At 41.3% G+C, this 25,055-nt stretch overlaps 1 protein-coding gene across 1 annotated transcript in view; it reads right to left on the reverse strand.

Annotated features, from left to right (window-relative positions):
* Nucleotides 1-650: 650 nt before the first annotated feature.
* Nucleotides 651-25,055, reverse strand: part of dchs2 (dachsous cadherin-related 2) — a 44,205-nt gene continuing 19,800 nt past the window's right edge. Inside the window, exons 7-20 of the mRNA XM_031302333.2 lie at nucleotides 24,412-24,511; nucleotides 24,160-24,320; nucleotides 22,266-23,109; nucleotides 20,927-21,166; nucleotides 16,984-17,118; nucleotides 13,901-14,110; nucleotides 11,163-12,023; nucleotides 10,964-11,077; nucleotides 10,042-10,253; nucleotides 9,766-9,917; nucleotides 8,700-8,830; nucleotides 7,807-8,093; nucleotides 6,039-6,180; nucleotides 651-4,257 (exon numbers count right to left, since the gene is read on the reverse strand). Coding sequence (XP_031158193.1) covers nucleotides 1,655-4,257; nucleotides 6,039-6,180; nucleotides 7,807-8,093; nucleotides 8,700-8,830; nucleotides 9,766-9,917; nucleotides 10,042-10,253; nucleotides 10,964-11,077; nucleotides 11,163-12,023; nucleotides 13,901-14,110; nucleotides 16,984-17,118; nucleotides 20,927-21,166; nucleotides 22,266-23,109; nucleotides 24,160-24,320; nucleotides 24,412-24,511 — 6,192 coding nt within the window. The 3' untranslated portion in view covers nucleotides 651-1,654. The remainder of the gene's footprint in view (nucleotides 4,258-6,038; nucleotides 6,181-7,806; nucleotides 8,094-8,699; nucleotides 8,831-9,765; nucleotides 9,918-10,041; nucleotides 10,254-10,963; nucleotides 11,078-11,162; nucleotides 12,024-13,900; nucleotides 14,111-16,983; nucleotides 17,119-20,926; nucleotides 21,167-22,265; nucleotides 23,110-24,159; nucleotides 24,321-24,411; nucleotides 24,512-25,055) is intronic.

Below are 25,055 nucleotides of genomic sequence, written 5' to 3' on the forward strand. Positions count from 1 at the left end.
ATAAAAAGTCTCCAAAACTGTGGAGGCTCTCTTCAGCTTTTATTAAAATAAAGGAAAATTGCACCGATACTGGATGAAAGTGATGGAGAGAACAAATACTGCATGTTAACAGTTTGGTACAACCTCAATGAAGCCTTGAAACAAGGGTTTATACGGCAGCGTTGTTCTCTACCACATAAAAATGTTTTTAGAACTTTGAAGCTACTTAGGAAGATTTTTTTAAGGAAAACATCAAAGTTCAAGAGGTTAAGATCAGGCGTTTAACCACGTGGTGTGCAGTATGAATTGCTTCAATTTGGATACTTGTTGAGTAAACACTGGAAAACACTGAGGGTTGCCATGGGGAAAATGGATTCAGGACGAAAATGCCCATAAAGAGGCACTTCCATTCCAATATTTTATGCAGCTGGACATTTTTAGCTCTGTGTGGTAAACATACATCTAATGATTATTTTCCTTGTTTCATTATACTATTTTCTTTGTTCTTTTAATGTTCTCCCAGCATTAAGTACACTTCATTATTGTTGCATTTTACTTATTCTCATCTTTGAATATAACAGTATACACATACATGCATAAGCTTATAAAAATCTCCTGAAAGACAATCAGTACACCAACATAACTTCTTTTAAATGGTGAATCAAAGAAAATACAGAAGAAAGTTTCTTTATTGCAAATTTGTTTGCAAATGTATTAATATTCAAACTCATACAACTCTCTGGAAATTGTACATAAAGTGCTGTTTAACAGAATGTCAGTATTCTACAGTCAGCACACAAAAACAATCATGAAAGGAAAAGACCATTTCTGTTCATGAGGAAAAAGTAAAACTAGTTTATGAAAATCACTCATCGTGCTCGCCAGTGACAGCAGAACAATATAATCCCAATTCCTAAATCCGTACAAAATTAGTGTTAGTGTAGAATGACTTAAAAGACTTGACTCTTTTCCAGCCTTAAAATACTGAACAATATAACATGGAAACTAAAAAACGGTCCTAGACTGAAGAAATGTTCGTCATGGAATTTTATTGGCCGAATGAATTAAAGAAGAGGGAGGCAAAACTGGGTCTCTATTCAAAATACTGGATTTTATGACTGCAGGAAGATAAACTTAACCACAGAACAATGTTGCCTTTCTTTGCTTATTAAAGGTTAAACCAACCTTGAAAGGTTTCCATTTAGAAGCTGCAACCAACTGCAGTAACAAAGTGTTTCATTTTCTGCACATATAAACATGTTTACAATAACACATTCAATGATTATTGCCGACTCGAACATCTGCTCTTAATTGAAGTGCTGCATTATAAGAATATAATGCAAGACTTAGTTCAGGCTTTTACCGATATTTGTTTTATTACAGAAGCAAGTTATGAGATCAACCTCAATCTAACTAATTCAATGACTACATTATGTTCAAATGACAACTTTGCCTGGTATCGCCCCTTTGGGACTAAACTCATGACATCTATGAGTCCAAAACCATAAAAATAGGATGAATGAATAAACCAATGTATCAGCCTATTGGTCATTAAACCAAAATGAAAACTAAATTGTGTCCCTTAAATTCTCCTAAAATACTAAGGGAAATACCTTCAGATGGTGAATGAAAGATGGAATTGAATGCCACAGATAAACTGGATCGAAGTTCGTGTCTACACCTGGATTTCTGCCTCCAGTAGGCTTGCAGTGAGGGGCCCTGAGTCAAATCTGATACCCCCAACCCCGGTCTCAGAGACAACTGGTGAGGCACTGGGGGTCCTAATGGTGAGAGAAGACAGCGATGGGGAGAAATTGGGTGTCATGGCTGAAGGGGTAAGTCCTGTGTTCCTGGCTAAGGGGGAATACGCATATTTGGGGTAAGAGGGCTTCCTTCTCAGGCTCGGCACACGCCCCGGCTTTCGTGGAGGTACAGTCCTAATGCCAGGCTGAGCCACTCCTGTTATAAGGGGCGGTGGGTACATGAGACAGCTTGCCTCTGCTGCTAATTCCTCACGGCCGCCTTGAAGCTCCTCGTCAGGGAGCATCCCGATATCGGTGAAAACGGAGGCCAGAGTCTGGAAGCGTGGCTCCCAGTCCAAAATGTAGTCCCAGCTGTAGCTGCCCTGCAGCTGCTCTTCTAGACACAACAGTGAAGAAAGTGAATCCGCAGAGTCGTGGGCTTCCGAGAGTGGAGGGTACCCACCCGTCCTCATGCTTTCCTCCAAATCCCTCAACGTAAGTACTGCAGGAAGTAGTCCCTCACCTCCTCCCTCTTCTTTGAAGTGGTGGAGGCTTTCTGTGCTGGCCATCCCTGAGACTAAACATTTATTGACAGATAAAATGTGCTCTGGCCCTACATCGATAGAGTGGCAGGAGATATTGTCCCCAGGTAAAGCAGAGTCTGGGATCTCCAAGGCCTGGTTGCCTTGCACAGATTCGTCTCTTTTACGGCAGGGGTACTGATTAATCCACTTGATCTCCTGGTCCTCAGCAGTTTCACCTTCTGCTGATCCACGGCCGCTCGAGTCTGACTGATTGTATGGGTTCGATATGTCCCTCTTGGTCACCAAGATGCTGGGTTTCATCTCCTGCAGAGAGATGGCACTTTGGCTAATGGATCTACCGAACGAGCCTGTGCCATGGTTCAAGTTGGCGGCAATGGCAGCTGCCTTTTTGATTGCCGCTTCCTTGATCTTGTACCTGAGAACCAATCCCACAAAAATGAGGAGGACAAGGAGGAACGTGATTAGTGAGACACTCAAACTGAGCATGTGTGCATTGAGAGGCACCCCCGTGAGTGCTTCAGCAGAGCTGGATATATTGACATAAACTAGGCAGGCAGTGGTCCTGGAGGCCAATCTGGGACTACCTGCAGACACTACCAGCTTCACCATGTCCTCACTGGCATGGTTGCCTCGTCTGCGATATACAGGACCAGACACAAAAATGGCACCAATTGTTTTGTTTATTGAGAAAAACGGCGATGACGTCACAAGGGAGTACTCCACCAGCCCGTCAACCCCTCCATCATGGTCCATCGCCATCACGTAACCGACTGTCTCTCCAGCCTTGGCGTTTTCTGGCAGGATGAAATGGTACTGCTTTTGGGTGAAGACGGGACTGAACTCATCCACTCCCTTGATGGTCACCTGCACTCTCACTGTAGCTGCTTTGTCGCCTTTGTCCCTGGCCTCCACTACAAAGCAGTACTCACTCTCGCGTTCGTAATCAAAGGTCTGTCTGGTGTGAATGTCGCCTGTTAGGGAGTCGATGGCAAAGGCCTCCTTCTTCTCAGGGCTGCCACTGCCATAGTCCATGAAGCAGGAGGACACAATAGAGTAAGTGAGCTGGCCGTAAGGGCCTAAGTCACTGTCAACAGCATGGACAGAACAGGTGTGGGTAAACGCTGGGAGGTTCTCCAGCACTGAACAGTTAACAGTAGGGAACATGAAGTATGGAGTGTTATCATTAACATCCAACACTGTGATGAAGACCACTGTAAAAGTGACTTTACGTTCTTCAGATGATTCACCACCATCAGATGCTCGGATGGTGAGGGTGTATTTTGAGTCTTCCTCATAGTCAAGTGAGTGGTTGACCACCAGAAGGCCAGACTGAGGGTCGAGCTTGAGGTGACCTTTGCTGTTCCCCGAGATAATGTCGTATCGCAACAGGCCGTTAGTTCCCAGGTCAGGATCCTGAGCACTGACCTGGACCAGTCTGGTACCTACATGGCTGTTTTCACTCACTTGTGCATGGTATCCTGTGCTGGAAAAGACAGGGGCATTGTCATTGCAGTCTGTCACAGTCACCATAACAACAGCAGAGCTGTTCAGTGGAGGCGTTCCTCGATCAGACACGCTCACTGTTAGCGCATAGCTCTCCGTGGTCTCACGGTCCAAAGGGTTACACAGAACAAGTTTTCCTACATTTCTCATCTGACTCTCAACCTGAACCATTTTAACTTCCAGACAGAATCGCTTCTCCTCATTTCCCCTGATGATGGCATAGTCCAAATGGGTGTTTTCGGGGCTCCAGTCTTGGTCCTCTGCAGACAGCGTCAGGAGGGTAGTGTCTGTGGCCGTGTCCTCTGGGACGGTGAGCGTGTAGATGTCCTGGTGGAACAAAGGTGCATGGTCGTTGGTGTCCAGAATCAGCACATCTATGGAGGTGACAGTAGACTGCACAGGATCGCCTTCGTCTTTGGCCTCAACCAAAAGATGGATCAGGTTGCTGTTTGTGATGGCCTTCAAGGGCTTATTGGTGAAAACAGACCCTACAAGACAAAACATGTGTTCATGAGTGAATCCGTTTTATTTTTTTTATCTACACTACACTACAATATAAGAAATGGATCCAATGACTGCGCAATGTGAAAGTTGCTCTTACTGTAGTGGCGAACCTGTCAGTCAGTTACCACCAAACCCCCCTCAGTTCTATAGAGCTTTTTAGCTGCTTTTAGCTAATAGTAGTTATTTTCTGACCCAGTGTACAGTACACCACCTGTCCAACACTACACACAAACTACAGACAAAGTTAGTGACTAACTGGTGAACATAGAGGAGCATCTAGCATGCTAAAGAGCCAGCTATTTCTCTCAGTTTGAGTTGGGAGAAAGTAAAATAAAGCTAAAAGAAAAGTGATTTTGGGATTTTTTTTGGGTTGTCAGGTGGTTAGAAACATGACTCCAAATGAATAATGATATTGCTCTATGTCTACTGCATATGCAAATAGGTAACGGTGCTAACAAGGAGATAATATATCAGATTTCAGTGTCCAAAATATTTCAATACTAAAATCTGTTTCACTTTTACCAAAACATTATATTGCAGTCAGTCAGACAGACATTATGCACACATTCAAACACGTGCATTTTATCTCACAATGAAACGGTTTACAAGGTAGAAACACTTTAAGAAAGACCTGACATCTGGCCTTACTAATGAAAAACTGTAACACTCTTTTTACTGATTTAACAGATGGATAAACAAATTTACAGATTGTTCTCTTCAGATTGAGAACAATAAAACATGTCTACTTGTTCAACAATGTACTAAGAGTTAAATCTAAATTGTCCCTGTCTTTAGACACCGCAATGCAACATTATTCCCAGTGTGACTATTCTTTAATGAATTCCATATGCAGACTGTAAGAGCAAAAGTTCTTCTTGGATGACAATAAAGTGTTTGTCCATCCAATTTATTGTTCCACTTCACTGCCCCTTATACTTTTCTACATGATGACTTTATTAATTCTGGGGCTCTATTCTAAAGCAGCACCATTCATTGTTTGCGAAACAAATAGGAATGGAAAAACCGAGAGGCACCACACCACAAAAAGCACCATATTACATTTTTGGATTTAGAGAGCTTTAGTCAACATTGATGCAATTTTCACTTTCCATTGGCGCTCCTCACAGCAAAACATGGGGAAATACATTTATTTGATATTAAACTTTGGAGTTCAAAGCTCATAAATTACAAGTGGAAAAGACTGGCCAGAATTCTTTCTTGGGTTTAGAATTTAAAAAAAAGGGATATAATAGGATAGGCATGGCTCCTCCGAAGCACTTTATCTCAATGACTTCTAATTGCCTTCTCTGCTGCTTCTCTTCCCCCCTGTCCAAGGAACTCACTTGCAAATCCAAGACTACAAAAATATAAACACTGGAGAAATATACTGCTACTGGCAGAATGACAGAACTCCCACTAACCTCTGATATTGTATGCTGCTCATAACCAGGCAGAAACTTTCTCTATGCCCTTTTCTTTGGCGTGTGCCCATTTATCTACGCCAGAAAAACTGATTTTAATGGAGGGAATAAGAATATGAAAATCAGAACACCAGACAGTCATAAGTCATAAAACTTGTATAGCTTGAGGTAATGTGTTTTACAGAAGGTATGCAATGCATTTTGGGTCATTGTTTTATCCATCTGGTGACTTCTTAACATCTCCCTTTTCTATATGTATACATACAGCGAGGGTAAACTGTCAGTGAGATATTCATATCAGAGCTATTTCAAGATGTCTTTTCCATCAGTTGAGCTTTTCTTACCATTGTCAGGCTCCATGTAAAAGCCTTGTAAAGGAGATGAAAGCAGTCTGTAGGTGATCTTCCCATTGAGTTCAGAGTCTCTGTCGGTAGCCGACACTGACAAAACTAACGTGTCTGCTGAAACCAGCTCTGACAACTCCACCTTGAGGAGAGAACAAATAATGAGTCACATCTGCAGCAAGATCATGATGTACAGTATACTCTATACCTAGTCAGATACCACATTTTAATAAGGTTAATAAACATTTATAAATGCTTTATAACAATACAACATTTGGGTTGCCAGGTTTGAAAAATCTATTTGGCTGGTATATGACCTGCTTCAGCAGAATTTGCCTTTAAAGGCAGAATGAGCAGGATTAAACGTTCAGTACACTGGCCGTTCCCAACCTCGCACGCGCAAATGTGACGTCATGGGATCGCCGTAACCGTTTATACTCGCGCGTGGTGGTCGCGTCACTAGTTGCAGTCTTCTCCTGAGCAGAAGTGGCGGTAATGAGGAAAGGCTACCGACTTTGCTCTTTCTACGGACTAGAAGAAGAAGAAAAAGGTGAACAACGGCAGAACTGGCAGCAGCATTGCCGTCAATGCTTTGATATTCAATGACCTTTTTCGTCGGATCAAGCCTTTCATTCACCATAAAAGAACTCATCTTAACCCAGTAAGTTTACAAGAGAGACTTGCAGTCACTCTGAGAGTCCTGGCATCCGGTTGTCAGCGAACTTGTTCAGGCCTCCTGTTTCCGCTTTGTCGCGCGTCACTGAAAAAAATGGAGTGGTGCGCGCCCTCTGCTTGCGCACTCAAAATCCTGGCGCGCCAGCGAGATCTACGTCATTTTGACGTCACATTGGCGCGCGCAAGCTTGGATGCTACTGTAAAACGGCCATTAGTTGGTTGCAGTTTGTGAACACCATTCAAACTTGGCCCCTTCTCCCCGGCTCAATGAGGGTTACTGTGCGGATGAAAGCCAGCCGCAGATTCACTCTGTTTTAGGAAGGAGCTTTGTCCGCTTGGCGTTTTGCCTTGCTATATTTGCGTTTTTCCAGCGCTGTGTCCGCCATTTTCGTAGCTTTCTCTTGCATGCGTGCTTACGATCTGGCACCTGGTTGCTACATTTTTATAGGGGTTGATGCCCAGAATTGTCCTGAATAGAGCAAAACAAAAAAATACAGTCTCTGTAGATACAGACACTGCCACACACTTCTAGTAGCTAAAAAAATATGTGTTAGAAGGATTGTTTTGTAGGAGTATATACATGTTTTTTTTTTTTAGGAAAATCCTATTCATTGCGCCTTTAACTAAGGTTATTGAAGTGTGAGAACATGTTCTTATTCATTTACAAATATTTATATTTGTCTTTGTGACCCCTAATTTTTACTTTACGGAAGTGACCGACCAAACCACTGGACTACCTCTTTAAAGACTTTGTCACTTTCTAATAAGTTATCAAGTCTGCAGTTCATGTTACAAAGTCATCAATATAGGATTACGCTAAAAAGACAAACCAAGTTATACTGAGGGATAATGTACATCAGGCACATTTATTTTTACAACCTGGAAACCCATAAGCTGACCTTAATGACTTCAATAAAGCATTAATAACCAACTTTATACTGCAACTTATAAATCCTAATAAGCCATGTTTTAGTAGAAAGTTGTTCCTTTTGTCATTTTACAGTAACAACATGCGTATACCATTTTTGTGATGGCTTGGTGTCACCAACCAGTTGGCCTATAACCTTTTTAACGACAAATATATCATCTGTACCTGGTAGGAGACCTTGGTGAAGACTGGAGCGTTGTCATTGACATCAAGCACTTGAACTATGACCTCTCCAGTGGTCTGATGGAGAGAATCAGACGCCCAGACTGTCAACGTGTAATCTGTCTGCTCCTCGTAGTCCAGGGCCCGAGTCAGGGTAACCACACCAGTATATCGGTCAATAGCAAAGGGGAAATTGGTGCTACTGTTGTCTGAAAAGCTGTAGGTGATGGTTGAGCTCAGGTCCACGTCGTTTGCAGTCACCTGTGTGACCATGTAACCTGCTGGCAGATCTACAGTCAAACAGAAGATGTCAAAATAAGTCCACAAATACAGTAGTCAAAGATGACACATTCTCACTCCCATCGCGTCAAAAAGCGACGCTTGGTCAGGTGCCTTTGGCGTTTGTTGTCACTTTTTGAAGCTCTGGGTCGCGACGTACGTTTAACCGACATGCGGCACAAGAACGGGACAGTTAGGTTTAGGAAAAGATTGTGGGTGGGGTTACAAAATGTACGTTTCAGTGACACGCGGGACAAGAACGGGACACGAACCCCGGTCTCCTGGGTGAAAGTCCTGTGTTGTTTGACCCATCCAGCATCCCAACCAACCTCCTTAAGTGGATTTTCAGTCTTTCATACTTCTCGCTACCGTTGTCGCTCTTAATACTACGCCATCTTACATTGCCGCGGCCGAGCTGCTGCTCTGCCCGGTACATCCTGTACGGACGCCAAAGGGGGATTTTTGTGCCAGTATGCAACGCTGAGAGCCACTGACCAAGCGGCAGTAATTTACGAGTTGGGAGTGAGAACGGGTTGTCAAAGAACATAGACAGTGTTTATATCCAAATGAGTGTTAATGATTGAATGCAGCCAGAAAGCAGCAGGGGTTGGTCTTACTCTCTGCTATAACCACAGGTTCCATGGGGGGGATGGCAGGGCTGTTGTCATTGACGTCCACCACTTGGACCCTGATGGTGGCGGTGCTGATGAGCGGAGGGTTCCCCCTGTCTGCTGCCTGCAGAACCAGCCTGTAAATTAAAGGCAGCAAACAAATGATGCCACTCTGCATATTATGGATATTGTATTGCTGTTTATGCTAGGTTGGACATGTAGCACTCTCAATAACAGAGGTGAGCAGATATTTTAGGGATTTGTACTTTTTGAGTACATTCTAAACTCAGTAATTCTACTTTCACATGAGCAGATTGTGTGACTATTGTACTGAGGTACATTTTGAAAAGCAACTTTTGCCTTGTCAGGAAATCTGTCAGACAGCTTTATAATATAAATATAAGCAGTGGCACAGTCATGTGCCCATTTCACCAAATTTGCAAGATGAAATTTGCCACGTGAGATTATTTGCTCTCACTCGTTTACAGAAAACACGTTTCACTAATTAAACTAGTAACACATTTACGAGCTTGCAGGAGCCCTGTAGGACTTACATATTCTTCTGCAATTTCGACAATTATTCGTGAAACATAACAATACTGCCATCATTTGCGATCTGCAACACTGGCCCTCTCACTGTGACCACACACATCAGCAGTTGACTTCCTATTTAAACTAATTTAAATTAAATAAAGAAGTCATGCCCCCATCTCCTAACAAAGATAAAACAATGATTATATTGTTAGCATTCAACAACTACAGCTGCCACAAGGGTTGGACAGTATGCCAATGGCAGAGACTCAGGGGATGTGCTTTTGTTGAATGCAAACAAAATAAATGTTTATAAATGGAAATGGAAAAACTTTTCCAGAAAACTTTTAGCTTTGAATATGGACAAAAAAAAATCTTTATTAAAAAACTCACTCACACGCTAGTGATATAGGGGCTAGCTTTGAGAGGGAACGGGACTCTCTATTTTATAAGAAGGAATTTACTAATCTAGTTTTGTCTTGACTATCATACATTCTAGAAATGGCTACATAATGCTTTTTTTCATGTGAGTTGGACGTACTTGTATGAGGGGGTGATCTCGCGGTCCAGCAAGACATTTGTAGCAAGAATCCCACGAACAGAGTCCAAGATGAATGCTTCGTTAAGGTTACCGGACACGATGGAGTACTCAATCTGCCCGTTCATCCCGCTGTCAGCATCAGACGCAAAAACCTGCAGAAAATGTGGCCAGGGATTCATTAAATCTGGCCAATATATGACACACCTGACTAAATATATGATACACCTGCTTGGTATTTGTAATATCAAAGAGGACTTCAGTTTTCATAGTTTCTACCTGCATGATGTAGGTGTTGTGCAATTGCCCCTCCCAGACAGCCGTCCTGTAGTTGCTGTGTTCAAACACTGGTGCATTGTCGTTCACATCCAGCAGACTGATGGAGACCCTGCAGGGAGCTGTCTGCAGCCCATTGTCAGCCAGCACCACCAGATGGATCTGAGGGCTCACCTCAAAGTCCAGAGAGTTATCTTTCTGCACACGGATCTCGCCTGGATGAGAGAAAAACGATAAGGTACTGTTATACCCCAAAAACTGTTCCAACCCAATTTTAGAGACTATATATATATAGCCTATTGTATTTCAAGGTAGTTTTTATTAGATCAGGGGAAAATGAAAGCACAGTAATGGAAAGAAACACATAACTTTTCATCTATTAAAAAAAGGTGTTGATAGAAGCACGTTTAGGTTCAAGATTTTGTGGTAACCCTTAAAAAAGTTTGTTCATATGTCAGTATAACGTGTGTGCTTCATTACTTTAAGTAGACTTGAATCCAAAAAAAGAGTGTAGGGTAGAGTATGATAAGATCAGGCAGGCAACAATCACAATTCTTTAGGAAATACTTGTATATAAACAACCAGATGAACCAGATAAGCTGTAAGGGCATTTTGAAGAGAGACACAGAAAATGAGCCCAACATGGTTGGATTAGAAGCACTTATTGGTTTAACATAAACAATGGTTAGGGCTAAAAATGTAAAGTTATTTTCTGGATACTTTAGTGGAAAATAAAATGGATGAGTGAATGAGAATCTGTACTATTAGCATAATTTAAATGATAAAAGCATGCAGGACTTTTTTTATGCAAATGCATAACAAAAATACCATCTGCTAATCATAACCAGTGAACTCCAGCAACAACTTTAAATAGACCGCAAGAAAAAAAAGGGAACAAAAGCAATGTTTTTGTTTGGTTTCTTACCCGTGTGACGGGTGATGGAGAAAATATGATTCTCGTTGCCACTAAATATGGTGTATGTGATCTTTTGTCTGCTGTTGGTTTGGTCACTGGCCTCCACTTTTGCAATCCAAGTGCCTTGACAATGAGAGAGAGTGAAAGGCTTGATGAGGTTTTTGATGGTATCAGTGAAAACAGAAGGAATAGCGGTAATAAAACGTACCAGCTCTACTGTTCTCCTTGACAGTAGTGTTGTACACTTTATTTGTGAACTGTAGCCCTTCGTGTTCTCCCTTCAGATGGATGAAAACCAGGCAGGTGGAGGTTAAAGCAGGCCGCCCTTGGTCTGAAACCACAACCTGCAGCTTCCTCCCGGAGAAACCTGCTCGCACTCGTCTTCTCAGTGAAATCTCTCCCAACTCGCTGTTGATGTCAAACAGGTTCTCCTCATCAGACAGCATGAACTGTATAGTCCCATTGTCACCCTGGTCACCATCTGTTGCCGTCACCGTGGTAACTATCTGGTTTGGTAGAGTCCTCATAGACACCCACGCGTTGATGGGATTCTGCTCACAGGCCGGCACGTTGTCGTTCACGTCCTCCACCTGTATGGTCAGTGATGCCACCGAGCTCAGTGGTCCTTGAGCGCAGCCGTCGGTAGCCACAGCTTGGAGGGTGTACTGGGCCCTGCTCTCTCTGTCCAGAGACCTGGTGGTGCGGATCACTCCGGTGAACGCGTCCACTGAGAAGGCCCCCTGGCTGCTGTCCTCCGTCAGAGAATAGGTCAGGTCCCCGTTGGACCCCTCGTCAGGATCGAAGGCGCCGACACGCAGGACCTCCGCTCCGGCAGGTAGACCCTCGCTGATGGAGGCGTGGTAGCTCTTACGGGTGAAGGAGGGCATGTTATCATTCTGGTCCAGCAGCAGCAGCTGGAGTTGGGTGGAGGAGCTGAGCGGGGTGGGGCCGTAGTCCCGAGCCTGTATGGTGAGCGTGTAATTCTGCCTTTCCTCGCGGTCCAAGACCTGTGTGGTGCTGACAGCACCTGTGTGGCTGTTGATGGTGAAGCGACCTCTGTAGTCCTCACCTATTGAAAAGTGGATAGGAATTAAAGCATCAGTACGGCTTCTCAAAGCTTATTTTTGTAGATGTGTCCATCATTCCTATCCATTGTTATTTCTATTTCATTATGCTGTGGTGGAAGAAGTATTCAGATCCTTTACTTAAGTATAAGTACTAATACACAGTGTAAAAAATACTCTGTTACAAGTAAAAGTCCGGCATTGAAATTGTTACTTAAGTAAAAGTATGTAAGTAGCATCAGGGAAATGTACTTAAAAGTATTAAAAGTAAAATCCTCACATTTTAGAAACTGGAAAAGATCAGTTCTGTCAGTCGATTAAGTGTTTAATCAGCTAATCGTTTCTCTGCTGGACTTGTAGGCCGTTATATTGTTGGGTAGTTTAATTTATAATAAAATATATTTTATATACGACATGTGTTTTGTGTGCAACAATCTTAATTTGTAAAGTAACTAGTAACTTAAACAGACTGATGTAGTGGAGTGAAAAGTACAATATTTCTCTCTGAAATGTAGCGGAGTAGAAGTAGAACGTGCCATTGTAGCAGGGACATATTTGCATTTGCCGAGGTTTCTTCCTAAAAGGGAGTTTTTCCTCGCCACTGTCGCAATAGCCACTGCTAATGCTTGCTCTTGGGGGAACTATTGGAATTGTTGGGGCTTTATAGAGTGTGGTCTAGACCTACTCTATCTGTAAAGTGTCTCGAGATAACTCTTGTTATGATTTGATACTATAAATAAAATTGAATTGGAATTGAATTGAATTTGCCTTTATCTCATTTATAATTACACAAAATTTGTTGTGGTTACTTTTGTCTTAAAATGTATCTAGTGTAAAGTATATAGGCTATATGTTAGAGTTCAGAGCCCCTCCTTTATTTCTTCTTCGGTGGTCCTGGGACTATAAATACCTGGTGTCTCCTTTCCCTCTCCCCTTTTTGTAATACTGTTTGGGAGAGGTGAGTGTAATTTATTTTTGGCTCATTCATTATTTTAATTCATTCCATTATTTCTTGTATTATTCTGTTGATATTTTTGTTCCCCACACTTTTATGTCTGTCCAAACCTTTCTACATCTTGTTTTCAACAGATTTATGTCACGTTATTGTTGTTTTTACAAGTTTTTAAGAGTTAGTGTAGCTAGCTTAAAGTCGCGGCATATGTGTGTATTGTAGAAGTTGGAGTGGGCCATTTTGTTGCATGACGAGGTCTGTCTATTCATGTTTGTCACCAGAATAAACGGACCTCATCCTAAGGAGATCCTGGTGTCATGGTGTGGTGAAATAATTATAAACAATGCAGAATTCCAAAGGTCACACCATGACAAGAAAAGACTCAAGTAAAGCACCTTAAATTTGTACTTAAGTGCAGTACTTCACTAAATGTACTTAGTTACATTCCACCTCTGCCATTATGTAACATTTATTGCCAAAGTAACTGTTGAGATCTCGACAACATATGACTAAATGTGACATGAGCGGACAAGACAGTTCACCCGTAAAATCTAAATCACTTTATTTTAAAGTAAAACCTGAAATGTCGCTAAAAATCCCTTATTGCACAACTATGGAACGTATGATCGCTCGAAGTACCAGTAAGTTGGTCTGGTATGGATTGTTAATGGACAGTTTGGGTAGTAATTTTATAATTTATCTACATTTCTTCTTCCAAATAAGTTTGGCTTAGCTCAGGGTTTGTTTAAAATCGGTATGATTGCTTAGTTTCTTTACCCTTTGGAATTATTTTTTACAATGTCGATGAGTTCCAAGATCTAAGCTATTGCCTTGGTGAGTATAATGTTATTACCAATAGAAATGCCAGCCAAAACTGCCAAATCATTATCCAAATAGTTTGATATACCGAGCACTATCTGGGCTCCTTACCTAAAATGGAGTAGTGTATTGTTCCATTTTCTCCGTGGTCTGGATCGGAGGCCTGAGCAGTGTGGACCACCCCGGGAGGAAGGTTTTCTGGCAGGCTGATCTGGAAGGATGACTGCATGAACTCCGGAGGGTTATCATTGTCATCCAGCACAGTGCACAGCACTGTGGCTGTACTCGACAGAGGCCGCGTGCTGCTGTCACGAGCCTGCACTGCAGACAGGAATCAAAAAAAGGACTTCACACTCCCGCTCACTGTAGAAATCTCGGCATTATTTTATTCAATTTTGATGGTCCTGTGATGTCAATAAGTCAGTGCTTTTTCCTGCTCACAAAAACCAACCAGGGTTTCCACTACTTCAACAGTTGTTTCTATTAACTCTGTTTGGCATTTTGCATTTATTAGATAGCTCACAACAGAGATGAAGACAGGAAATGGTTAGTGGGAGAGAGATATCACATGTAGCAAAGCTGGAATCAAACCAGGGTCATTGCCATCACAGTATATATATGTGTCTTAATGGTGTTAACCACTTGGCCACCATGATGCTCCTGATCTTTGGTTATTTACTTCCTGGACATGATTAAGAGTCTACCGCCATGCTAGCATCTCTGTGAGGCTGTACTTTGAGCTAAATGCTAACATCAACATGCTCACAACGATACCAGTAACATGCAGATGTTTAGCGGGTATAATGTTTACCATGTTTACCATCTTACCGTAGCATGTTAGCATGCTTACATTGGCTAATTAGCACTAAACCCCCAAACAACTCAGGTTAATGACATTAGTTAGATTTTAACCAAAGTATTGGACAAATTAAAGTTTTGACATGATGGTGATCGACAAAATTAGTGTTCATGCTCTGGGGAACATGGATATTTCTACCAAATATGAAGAAGAATCATCCAAATTATGTTGAGATATTTGGAATAAAGTGGTGGACCGGTCAAAATAACGAACTACTGACATTGCCATTCCATAGAGCCATATCGAAAGCACGACTATATATGAAAAACAGCTACTGATAAACAACTCAAAGAGACCACAGACTCTTATTATAATAGTTGGACAGTAATGTACTGTAGGCTATATATTGAAAACACAAATATTACAAGTGACAGTATATGGAAATATACAGTTTCGCTCAGCAGTCTCAGTCTCTTAACACCAAAATGACTGAACTGTTTTTTAATAGCATGGCAGACCCTAAGAATAAAAAAACAATCCTGTCATTGTATTCTGTGACAGCTTTGAATACACGCTGACAAGAACTTAGTATTTTATTTCTTTCCAAATGCATCTACAGCCAGAGAAAATGGTCCCCACATATTTTGGTATTTCCCAATAAGCCCTGCGGGATTCTGGCACAACTTCAAGACATTCAGGCTTTCCTGTTATTATATTTTGTTATTATATTTAATTGTTCATCATACTGCTGACTGTACAAATATTACGATAAAACATCTGAAAGCAGTTTATCACTAAACACTGCTGAATAATCTGAATGTAATTGCCGCGTGTGCCCACGAGAGTCTAAAGCAAACACTTCAAAAGGCAGAGGGTGCAGTCAGTAGAGGTTAGATATACTGTAGCTCAGCCCTTTAAAAATCGACTGTTTCCTTAACATAAATCAATCTGCTGAATTATGTTGCCCTCATACAAAAGACCTTGCATTCTTTATGACTTTGGCTGTGAAGCATGTCAAGAGAGAAGGTAGAGAATGAGAAACAGAATGAGAGAAATATCTGTGTTTCATAGAGATTTTATATGTTTAAGCAGCTTCAGGCTTTAGATATGTTTTATAACCCTTCAGGAGGAAGATCTGAGCCAAGTATTGACTTAAATGTGTAGCCAAGCAGAAACATTGTACAAAGAACAGAATCACAGGCTTTCAAAGAGTTGGTTTATATCTTCAGTTGGAGATGTTCACTGGAGATGTTTTTCATTCAGGAAAGGGATGATAAAGGTCTATCTGGTCAAAACAAACTTTAAACTCACATCAACGTTAATGCAGACTGTAAACCTGTGTCCATCTGGTCATTATGAAACTAACTTCTGCCTGGTATATATACATATATATGTATACACGCAATAAATCACTCACTCACCTGCTGAGCTGAATCAGACCAATCCTGACACACTGCACCGTTATGTCCATTAGGGGTGGGGGGAAAAAATCGATACGGGATAGCATCGCGATATTTTCTTTGGCAATACTGTATCGATACACAGATGCCAAATATCGATCTTGAATTATATATGTTCAGTCAGTTTGTCTGCTTGACAATCCCGTTTTGCAGCAATAAAATAGAAGTGAGATAAACAAAGAGAGAAATGTATCTTTTTAGATAAAACAGATGTTGACAAAGTTTCCCTTTGGGGAAATCATTTGAAATTGGGAAAAATTTGAAGTTGGAAAAAAGGTATCATATTGCAATACATCACAGAATATAGCAATATGTTTTAAATTGCAATATTATCGTATCGTGACATAAGTATCGTGATGATATCGTATCGTGAGACCTCTGGTGATTCCCACCCCTAATGTCCATGTGGCTCCAAGATGGCGGTTTCAACAAGTGTCCTACTCATTAAATAGGTGGCCTTTGCTGCGTGATGTAGTGCCACTGCTCGATTTCCATACACCTTACTAAGCTTAAAATCATATTTATGAAACGTTCTGATGTGAGCGGAGGCACGCTTTATTTCAGGTGAGGTCGGGAGCTTCTGTGGGAAACCCTGTTCAACGTCCATGTGTTTTCACTAGAAGAATAACCCCTTGAGATGAATCATCTCATTTCCGAGGGGGTCCTTAAGACAATTATACAGAAGATACAAAAACACAAAATACATTCACACATACACACAACACTCCCAAGCCTAACTACTCCAACACCGACTGATTTTTGACTTTATCTTCAACAAGGTCTTTGAAAACGCAGGATTTTATTAAACTACCCTTGAAACGGCTTGACGACGACGACAACAACAACAACAACAACAGTGTGTCTCAGAGCACTATTTCTCTCCACACTTCTGTGTGTCTCGGGTGTAACAGGTTTGAACTGCGAGTGTGTGTTACCTCGGAGAGGGAAGTGCTGCTGCTGCTCTCTGTCCAGGTAGGAGGTGGTGGTGATCAGACCGGTGTAAGGGTTGATGCTGAAGAGCTCGTAGCCGGGGCCGGGCAACAGACTGTACCACACCCCGGCATTCTCCTCTGGGGGAGGAACACACAAGGTTAATGTATGGTTCACATGCTCTTCAGAACTGTGAACACTGTTACAGACCTCAAAACAAATCCTCATTTCATGGAATGTGAGGGAAACAACTAAAATAAGCAGGAAAAACCCCACAAACACAACCTCATTTTCCAGGCGTATGTTACCTCGGCCTTATCTGTAGAATTGCTGTATATTTGATATATAGCTCTGTATAGAAATCTTTTTTGAATGTAAAGTCTAAGCTTTAGCTTATTCCACATACCCTTCCATGGTGATTATATTGCCTTTGTAAGAAATAAGATATGAAAAGCAGTCAATAATCACATTTTCATCCATTAGCTTTTTTCACATTTTAAAGTTTTCTGTCAATCTTAGCATTTACATCAGTCCTGAGGTTGAGTTTAGCACCTCATCAGGTTAGTTCATGTTTATGGCTGCTTCCAATTCAGACGGGCCTTATCTGATGCCAAATTGAAAACAGAACCATGGGGTATAGTAAATCACACAATGTCTTGTGTCACCTTTAAAAAAACGGACAGGGGAGCAAAACCTTAGTCTGGCAGCCACACATTAAAGGGTAACTACCGTTTCTTTCAACCTGGATTTTATTTTCCTATGTTGTTGTGTCTAAGTGACTGATGGGAACAACAACCTTTGACATTGGTCCAGTATTAAGAGAGGTCGCTGCAGTCGGCAGCGGCGAAACAAGCTACAATGTAAGTTAATAGTGCAATTGTCCAGCTTGTATTTACCTTCACAAAAGTGCTCATTTTGCCACTGACAGGCTCAGATTAATATTCTAAGTGTCTGACAACATTATGGAAAGGATTTCTAAGGAGGTCGACCTTTCTGTTTAAACATAAAAACTGTAGATGTAAATAATTTTTGGCATCATAAAATACACTCAAAGTCGACAAACAAAATAAAACTATGAAAAGCCGTTTTACATTCTGAAAGTACTTTTTTTTTAATGGAGTCTGGTGGGTTTAGCGCTAGCGATCTCAGAGCTGTTTCTGGTTAAACAGAAAGGTCTTAAAGAGGTTTTAAAAGGTCTATCTCTGAAGGGATCCTTTCCATAATATTGTTAGACACTTAGAATAATAATCTGAGCCTGTCAGTGGCAAAACGAGCACTTTTGTGAAGGTAAATACAAGATGGACAATTGCCCTATTAACTTCCATTGTAGCTTGTTTTGCTGCTGCTGACTGCAGCGATCTCGCTTAATACTGGACCAATGTCAAAGATTGTTGTTCCCATTAGTCACTTAGACACACAAACAAAGGAAAATAGGGTCTAGGTTGAAAACGACGGTGTGCTGTAGCAGATTCAGATTTTTTTTTTTTTATTTCTGTTGGACTTTAAGCTTAGAACATAATATCATGTTTCTTACTTTCATAACCTAAACAGCAAAGTCGTTATACTTCTGATGATAACATTAGGGGTTTCGGAGAGTTCCAGCAAAAAAAAATAAATAAATAAATAAAAAAAAAAAGAGACCAGTATTCGAATGTCCTAATGCAAACATGTACATGGTAAGTCTGATGTGATGCTTGAAAGTAAGTATGAATACTAAAACTGTATCTGTTCCCCTGCGACCTAAAGGACAGCACAGTTACTCTTTAAAAAACTCCCTCCGAACATGTGAACATTTGCTGAACAAAGTGAAATCCAGGCCGCGCAGAGTAACACAAAGGTTAGCTGTCACACTCGTTGACATTGCACTTCTCCCCTGACTGCCTCCGACACATGGAAACTGGACGAGGACGAGGCGATTTGAGGAGACAGATGAAAACACGGCGCCTATTGGCACAGATGGCTTGGATTATGGAAATCATCATGAGACAGGACCTTTCAGATCTCCCAGAGGAGCTGTGTGCTTGCTGTTCTTGGACAATTCTCACCCCCAAGAATGTTAATTTACATTGAAACCCCTCCTGTTCAGATCCTCCTGCCACATGGACCTTCACCTTCAGCATTTAAAAGGAATCGCACTGTCAACACGGCGAGACGGAGGCCTGTGCACAACATGTTCAAATAAACGGGACCGATTGTGTAGATTTGTGAATATAATTGGAGTGTGATGAATGAGATTTGCTGGGATGTACAGTGAACATAGCACATGGAAAAGACACAGATGGAACAACGCATGAGGGCAGGGGGTTGGTTTCAATTAAGCTGCTAATGGAGTGAAACAAAAGAGACGATAACCTTGATTCACTGCAGTGCTGAAGTTTAACCAAAACATGGCAAGGCGAGCTGCTGCTCAACTGCATTTAGTCATGTGGTACTATGCTTTAAAGATAATACAGATGAACTGGTATACTACTGCTGAAACAGAGAAATGTTGAATGGGAATTTCCTCTTCGAGCCATTTAGAGTTTGAAATATTACAACAGGTTGAAATGTCACAGAAAAGGAAAAGAGACATTTCATGTTTTCATAATTTATGAAAACAATACCATTATTTAGGAGCTTGTTTATGAGTTTAATTTTATTCGTATGTGTCACTATTTGGTTTTAAGCACATTGAGTTTGAGGGTTTGAGGACATATGCTAGTGCTGCCATCTAGGCACTGTGGAGGCATACTGCCATCTCCCCTACCACAGAAGGACTATTTCAGGCTAAACTCCAATGCTACTGGATGAAAACTGCAGCTCATCTAACAGTCTCCAAATAGAACATCATTGATATTTTAGGGAAATAAAGACTTTTAAAAACTAAAGTTTTCTCACCATTTTCCAGTCTCTCAAATAAATCTTTATCTATATAGCCCAAAAGCCAATAGCCCTTTTTTTTTTTTTACAACCTGTAGAACATGCAACATCCTCTATCCTTAGATCCTCAGCTCTGATAATGAAAATAAGGAAAAAGCTCCAGAAAAAAAGGGGGGAAATCAGATGATAATCAGCAGAAGGGAGATTAAAATCTAATTCAGCTGCCAGTGACCGGAGCTGAGGTGTTGCTGGGTCCTTTCTAGTTCTTAGTTCATTCATTTTATTCTTTATTTTCCCCAAACTGAAAAACAAGCATGCTACCTCAGAATTTGCATCTAGCCAAACATATACAGTATGTCTATTTTTCAAATCACTGTTGTGATGTGGCTGCCATTTTTAAGTTAATATAAAAAAAAAACTTACTTTTTCTGCCTGCACAAAAATAAAACAAAACAATCTGTAACTGTTGTTTTGAGAGAAAAAAAAAGCTAAACTCAATTTTACCAGTCGGGTTCCCCCCCCCCCACAGCATTTAATCACATCTCATGGTCTTCCTCAGCAAGTGGAGTTTGCCAAGTTGCCATGGAGTTGGTTCAGTTATCATCGTCTGTGAATGTTTATGTCAAATTTTGGTCTTGAAATTTTTTCAGAAGTTAAGAAAATGTGATTTGGAAAATTTGTTTAAAAAAAATGGAGCTAAAACAAATAGTTGATTTATCTCTTTTTTTTTTTTAAGCAAAACTGTTCCAGCTTCTTAATTGTGAGGATTTGCTGCTATTATTCATCTTATATGATAATAAACTTACTATCTTTATTCCTTAGGAGAAACGAAACCCATCTGGATCATCATCATGGGCCTTTGAAAATTGTTATGGGGATTTTAAATATATATATATTTTTTTTTGTTCTTTTTTTTTCTTTACATTTTAGGGACCAAACGATTAAATTAATTGAGAACATAATCTGTAGATTAATCAATAACAAAAATAATCCCTAAAACAAAACAAATGCCTTTGACCCCCCCATTATTTACTTTTATATGACAACCTCAACTCATAAGTAAACCACAAAGATGCTGATAATTTTTACCTGAATCCTCATCAGTGGCAGAGACCCTGATCACCGGTTCTCCGGGGTCTCTGTTCTCCGCAACGCTGGCGTTGTAGCTGCTCTGACTGAAGACAGGGGTCTGGTCGTTTACATCCCCCACCTCCACCGTCAGAGTCTGGGTGGAGGAGAGCGAGGGCAGGCCGTGGTCCACGGCACGGACGCTCACACGGTGGAAACGTTGCGTCTCATAGTCCAGAGGGGCTGAGAGAAACAAGAGGCCTGTAGAAGACGGAAGAAGATGAACTTTGAGCGTGATGGTTTCTTCATCTTTTTTAAGCAGGAGTGGCTTGGAATTTTCTGGAGTTAATGCAATAAATCAAAACATCATGCAGCTTTGTCAGGATGTTTTTTTTTTTTAAAGTCACTTTTACCCTTAATTGTTTATTATTTAGTCACAATTAATAAGGAAATTATTAAACCAAAAATGTAAACCAGACCAATATTGGATTTTAGAAGCCAAAACCAACATGAATATTTGAGTGTGACAATATATCAGCTAATATTAATTCCTCTTACAAGCACATCACATTAACATTATTTTATAAGGATCCCTTAAACTTATTTTTTTTATAAAGAAGTGAATGCACATGTACTGACTGGGACATTTTACAGTAGAAAATAAAAAAACTTGTCAGTGCTTCCTGGTGGGCAAAGTATGTAACAGAAGAAACACTACTTCAAAATTTGTTTGTCTTATCTGCCGACACACGGCAATACAGATATAACAGCAGTAAGCTAATATATATATATTTTTTAAAGATAATTTATTTCGGCATTTCAGGCCTTTATTTGTATAGGACAGCTTAGACATGAAAGGGGAGAGAGAGGGGGAATGACATGAGTCTAACCCGCGGCCGCTGCCTCGAGGAGTAAACCTCTATACCCAGGCACCCAGCAGTAAGCCAATATCTGATGATATATCAGCCCGGCATCATTAATTCATTAGTCCATATCGACGACGTTTCATTTCCGGGATTGTTCAGGTGCTGCCGGAAAATCTGCCAGATGTCCCTCATTTTCAGCCGGATAACCACCACCTTCCGCTTTCTTTGTGATGTAATATTTTTTTTTATTTTTTTAAGATTATTTTTTGGGGCTTTTATTAAGTAGTGACAGTGGATAGACATGAAAGGGGGAGAGCTGCAGGACTCAGCCAACATGGGGCGAACACTCTTACTGGGTGAGCCAGAGGCTTCCCCTCTTTGTGTTGTAATTTTAAACTCCGGTGGATTTCTGAGGACTACGGTTAACTGCTCCTCAGATCTCTGCAGGGTAAATTCCTTCCCGAGGCTATCCTATAACTATCCTAGAATCCTACCTGTTTTCTCCTCCAGTGTGAAGAATCCTTTCTCGTTTCCAGCCATGATGACGTAGGAGACAACCCCGTTTTCCCCCAGATCTCCATCGATGGCCTTAAAATGATGCAGCAGACTCCCCACCTCTGCATCCTCCATCACCTGAACTGTGTCCGCTGATATAAACACCGGCCGGTTATCGTTCACATCCAGCAGGAACACCTGAGCCGTCACTGATGTCCGTTTCCGCTCGCCCTTCCTCTGCGCCTGGTCCGTGGCTGTTACAGTGAAGGCAAAGCTGGGGATGGTCTCGCGGTCTAAAGGTGCTGTCACGGTCAGGCTACCTGTGTGAGGGTTGATCTGAAAGGGGAAGCGGGATGAAGACCTGCCGAGTTGCGGGTCAAAGGTCAGGGAGTAGCGGAGGGCACTGTTAGGAAAGGTCCCGTCAGCATCTCGGGCATGAAACGCAAACGCCAGTGATCCGACTGGAGCGTCCTCCCACAGGCCGTACACCACTAGTTTATCAGGGAACCAGGGTGTGTGGTCGTTTACATCCTCCACTATCACGCTGACCAGCACGGACACGTTAACTCCAGGAGCCAGGCCTACGTCTTCAGCTCGGACCATGAGGGAGTACTGCATGGCCGCCTCGTAGTCCAGCGGCTGGTTGATGTATATGTCACCAGAGGAGCTGTCGATGCCGAAGTGAACGCTCCCGTCGCCCTCAGAAATGGAATAGTGGAATCTCCCTGCATATGAAACGGCGGCAGAGCCGATAACAGTCGCCGGCTCCGTGTCCTCTCTCACCGTGAAACGCCTCATAGTTTGGTGGTCAGAGTGGCCATACAGAGCCTCCAATCCATGAACCTGCAGGTGGAATACATACATTGTAATACTGTAAAAGATTTAAAACCGCACAACAAAACTATAGCAAGTCACAACACTAGGAAGAATTAAAAAAGGACCTAAAAAATGGCATGAAGCGAAAAAAAAACTCTCTCAGAGGTGGTGATTTGGAAAAAAAACCGTCTCCAATGTGAAACTTTTTGGATCAACACACTGAACAATGTTTCACCCCACAGTCTAAATGAAGACTTTGATAATAATAAAAAAATGTCTCCCCCTGTTGCCAAACTTAGGCTACTTAGAAATGTGTTCTCTTATGCTACATCCAAACATTGTGCTCATTTTCTGTCTCTGTACATTTGTAAAAATGTGTATAGTATATATAGATAATATATAGCCTATTTTAGGATGATTACTTGTTGTTTTTATTTATAAAGTGGATTATTTTGGACACAGTGGGAGTTTTTTGTATCATGTTATCTCATAAATGCAGGTGGAGCTGTCATTTTTGTACAGTATGAAGCTACCTTTCTTCTTTCCCTTGAAGAGTAAAGATCAGATCTCAGGGGCAAAGTCCCCGTGCAAAATACTACGGTACCGTTATCAATTTAAAGTCACAGAGTCACATGACAAGATACAAGCAGTGAGCAATGAAGACATTCTTAACATGTTTTTAAAGAGAAAAGCTTGGAAAAAATACTGGGTCTTGAATTCCAGATCTACAACCAATGAGTATGAACATTTACATTGGGCCTAAGCTCTCGAAAATGCAGGCAGAAACTGATGGCTGTTTCTTCTGTGGTATTTGTCTGATTATGCTGAAATAATAATAATAAAACTATGGAGACTACTATGAACAAACTATAGTTTGTTGATTTGGAAAACACAGAGAATGTCAGACTTTGTATAAAAAAAAAAAAGGTGGTTACAATGTTGTACAACAAATACAATCCCAAGAAACCCAGCGGTTTAATCATATAAATAAAATATCATTCACTCAACAATTTAAGACTCATCTCTGAAACTGAGTCCAGCAGCAGTCATAGTATGATTTGAAAGGGATGAGTGTACCTGCACATGGATGACTGCAGTGTCCTCTAGAGGTGTGGCTCCGCTGTCTTTGGCAGTTACTTTCAGAGTGTAGTACGGTTCGGTGTTCTGGGTGAACAGCTCCGTTGTTCTGACGTCTCCACTCTCACTGTCAATCTCAAAGTGTCCAAAACCCTCATCCTCTGAATCAGCCCAGAGAAACACAAGACGGTGATAATCAGGAACTCATCAATAATACTGTAACAGTAAAAGTGAATTCTGTACTTAACTCACCTGTGACCAATGAGAAGGTGACTGTTCCATTTTCTCCTGCATCTAAATCTTTGGCAAACATGTTTGTCACCATGGAACCTGCTGGCAGACCAGCCCATATCTGCAGCAAAGACAGGAACATGTATAGTGTGGATCAGAGTGGATATATATATATAACACATTATCAACCACACTTTAGTCTATATCAACGACGTTTCACTTCTGAGATTGTTTAGGTGCCGCCGGAAATTCCGCCACGACTAAAACAACTTTTGAACGTACACATTTTTGACCAAAACAAGTTCCTTCCCGAGGCTATTTTGCAGAGGCACTGTGCCTTCGGCCGGTGTTTAGCGCCGCCCATGACGATTGTTTAAAGAAATGCCAATAAGCCTGAGCACATTTATCTTCCATCCCGGAATACTGTGTGGACTAGCCAGACCCTCCTCTGCAGCGCTGTGGAGGAAGGTCTGGCAAAGCGAGACTAACCACACTGTAAAGATGTGATGGCAACACTTTAAAGATGTTTACCTGTGGTTCGCATGTCTTTCCTGCTTTTATGCAAGTCATAGCTGATCTATCTTTTGGTTGTTTTATGTCGCTACAGACCCACAGAAACTATCTCATCTGATGAAAATGTTACTGTTAATGCTACATGAGTCATT

The sequence above is a fragment of the Sander lucioperca genome, chromosome 4 (assembly GCF_008315115.2).
Source record: "Sander lucioperca isolate FBNREF2018 chromosome 4, SLUC_FBN_1.2, whole genome shotgun sequence".
In the NCBI taxonomy this organism is placed as follows: Eukaryota; Metazoa; Chordata; class Actinopteri; order Perciformes; family Percidae; genus Sander; species Sander lucioperca.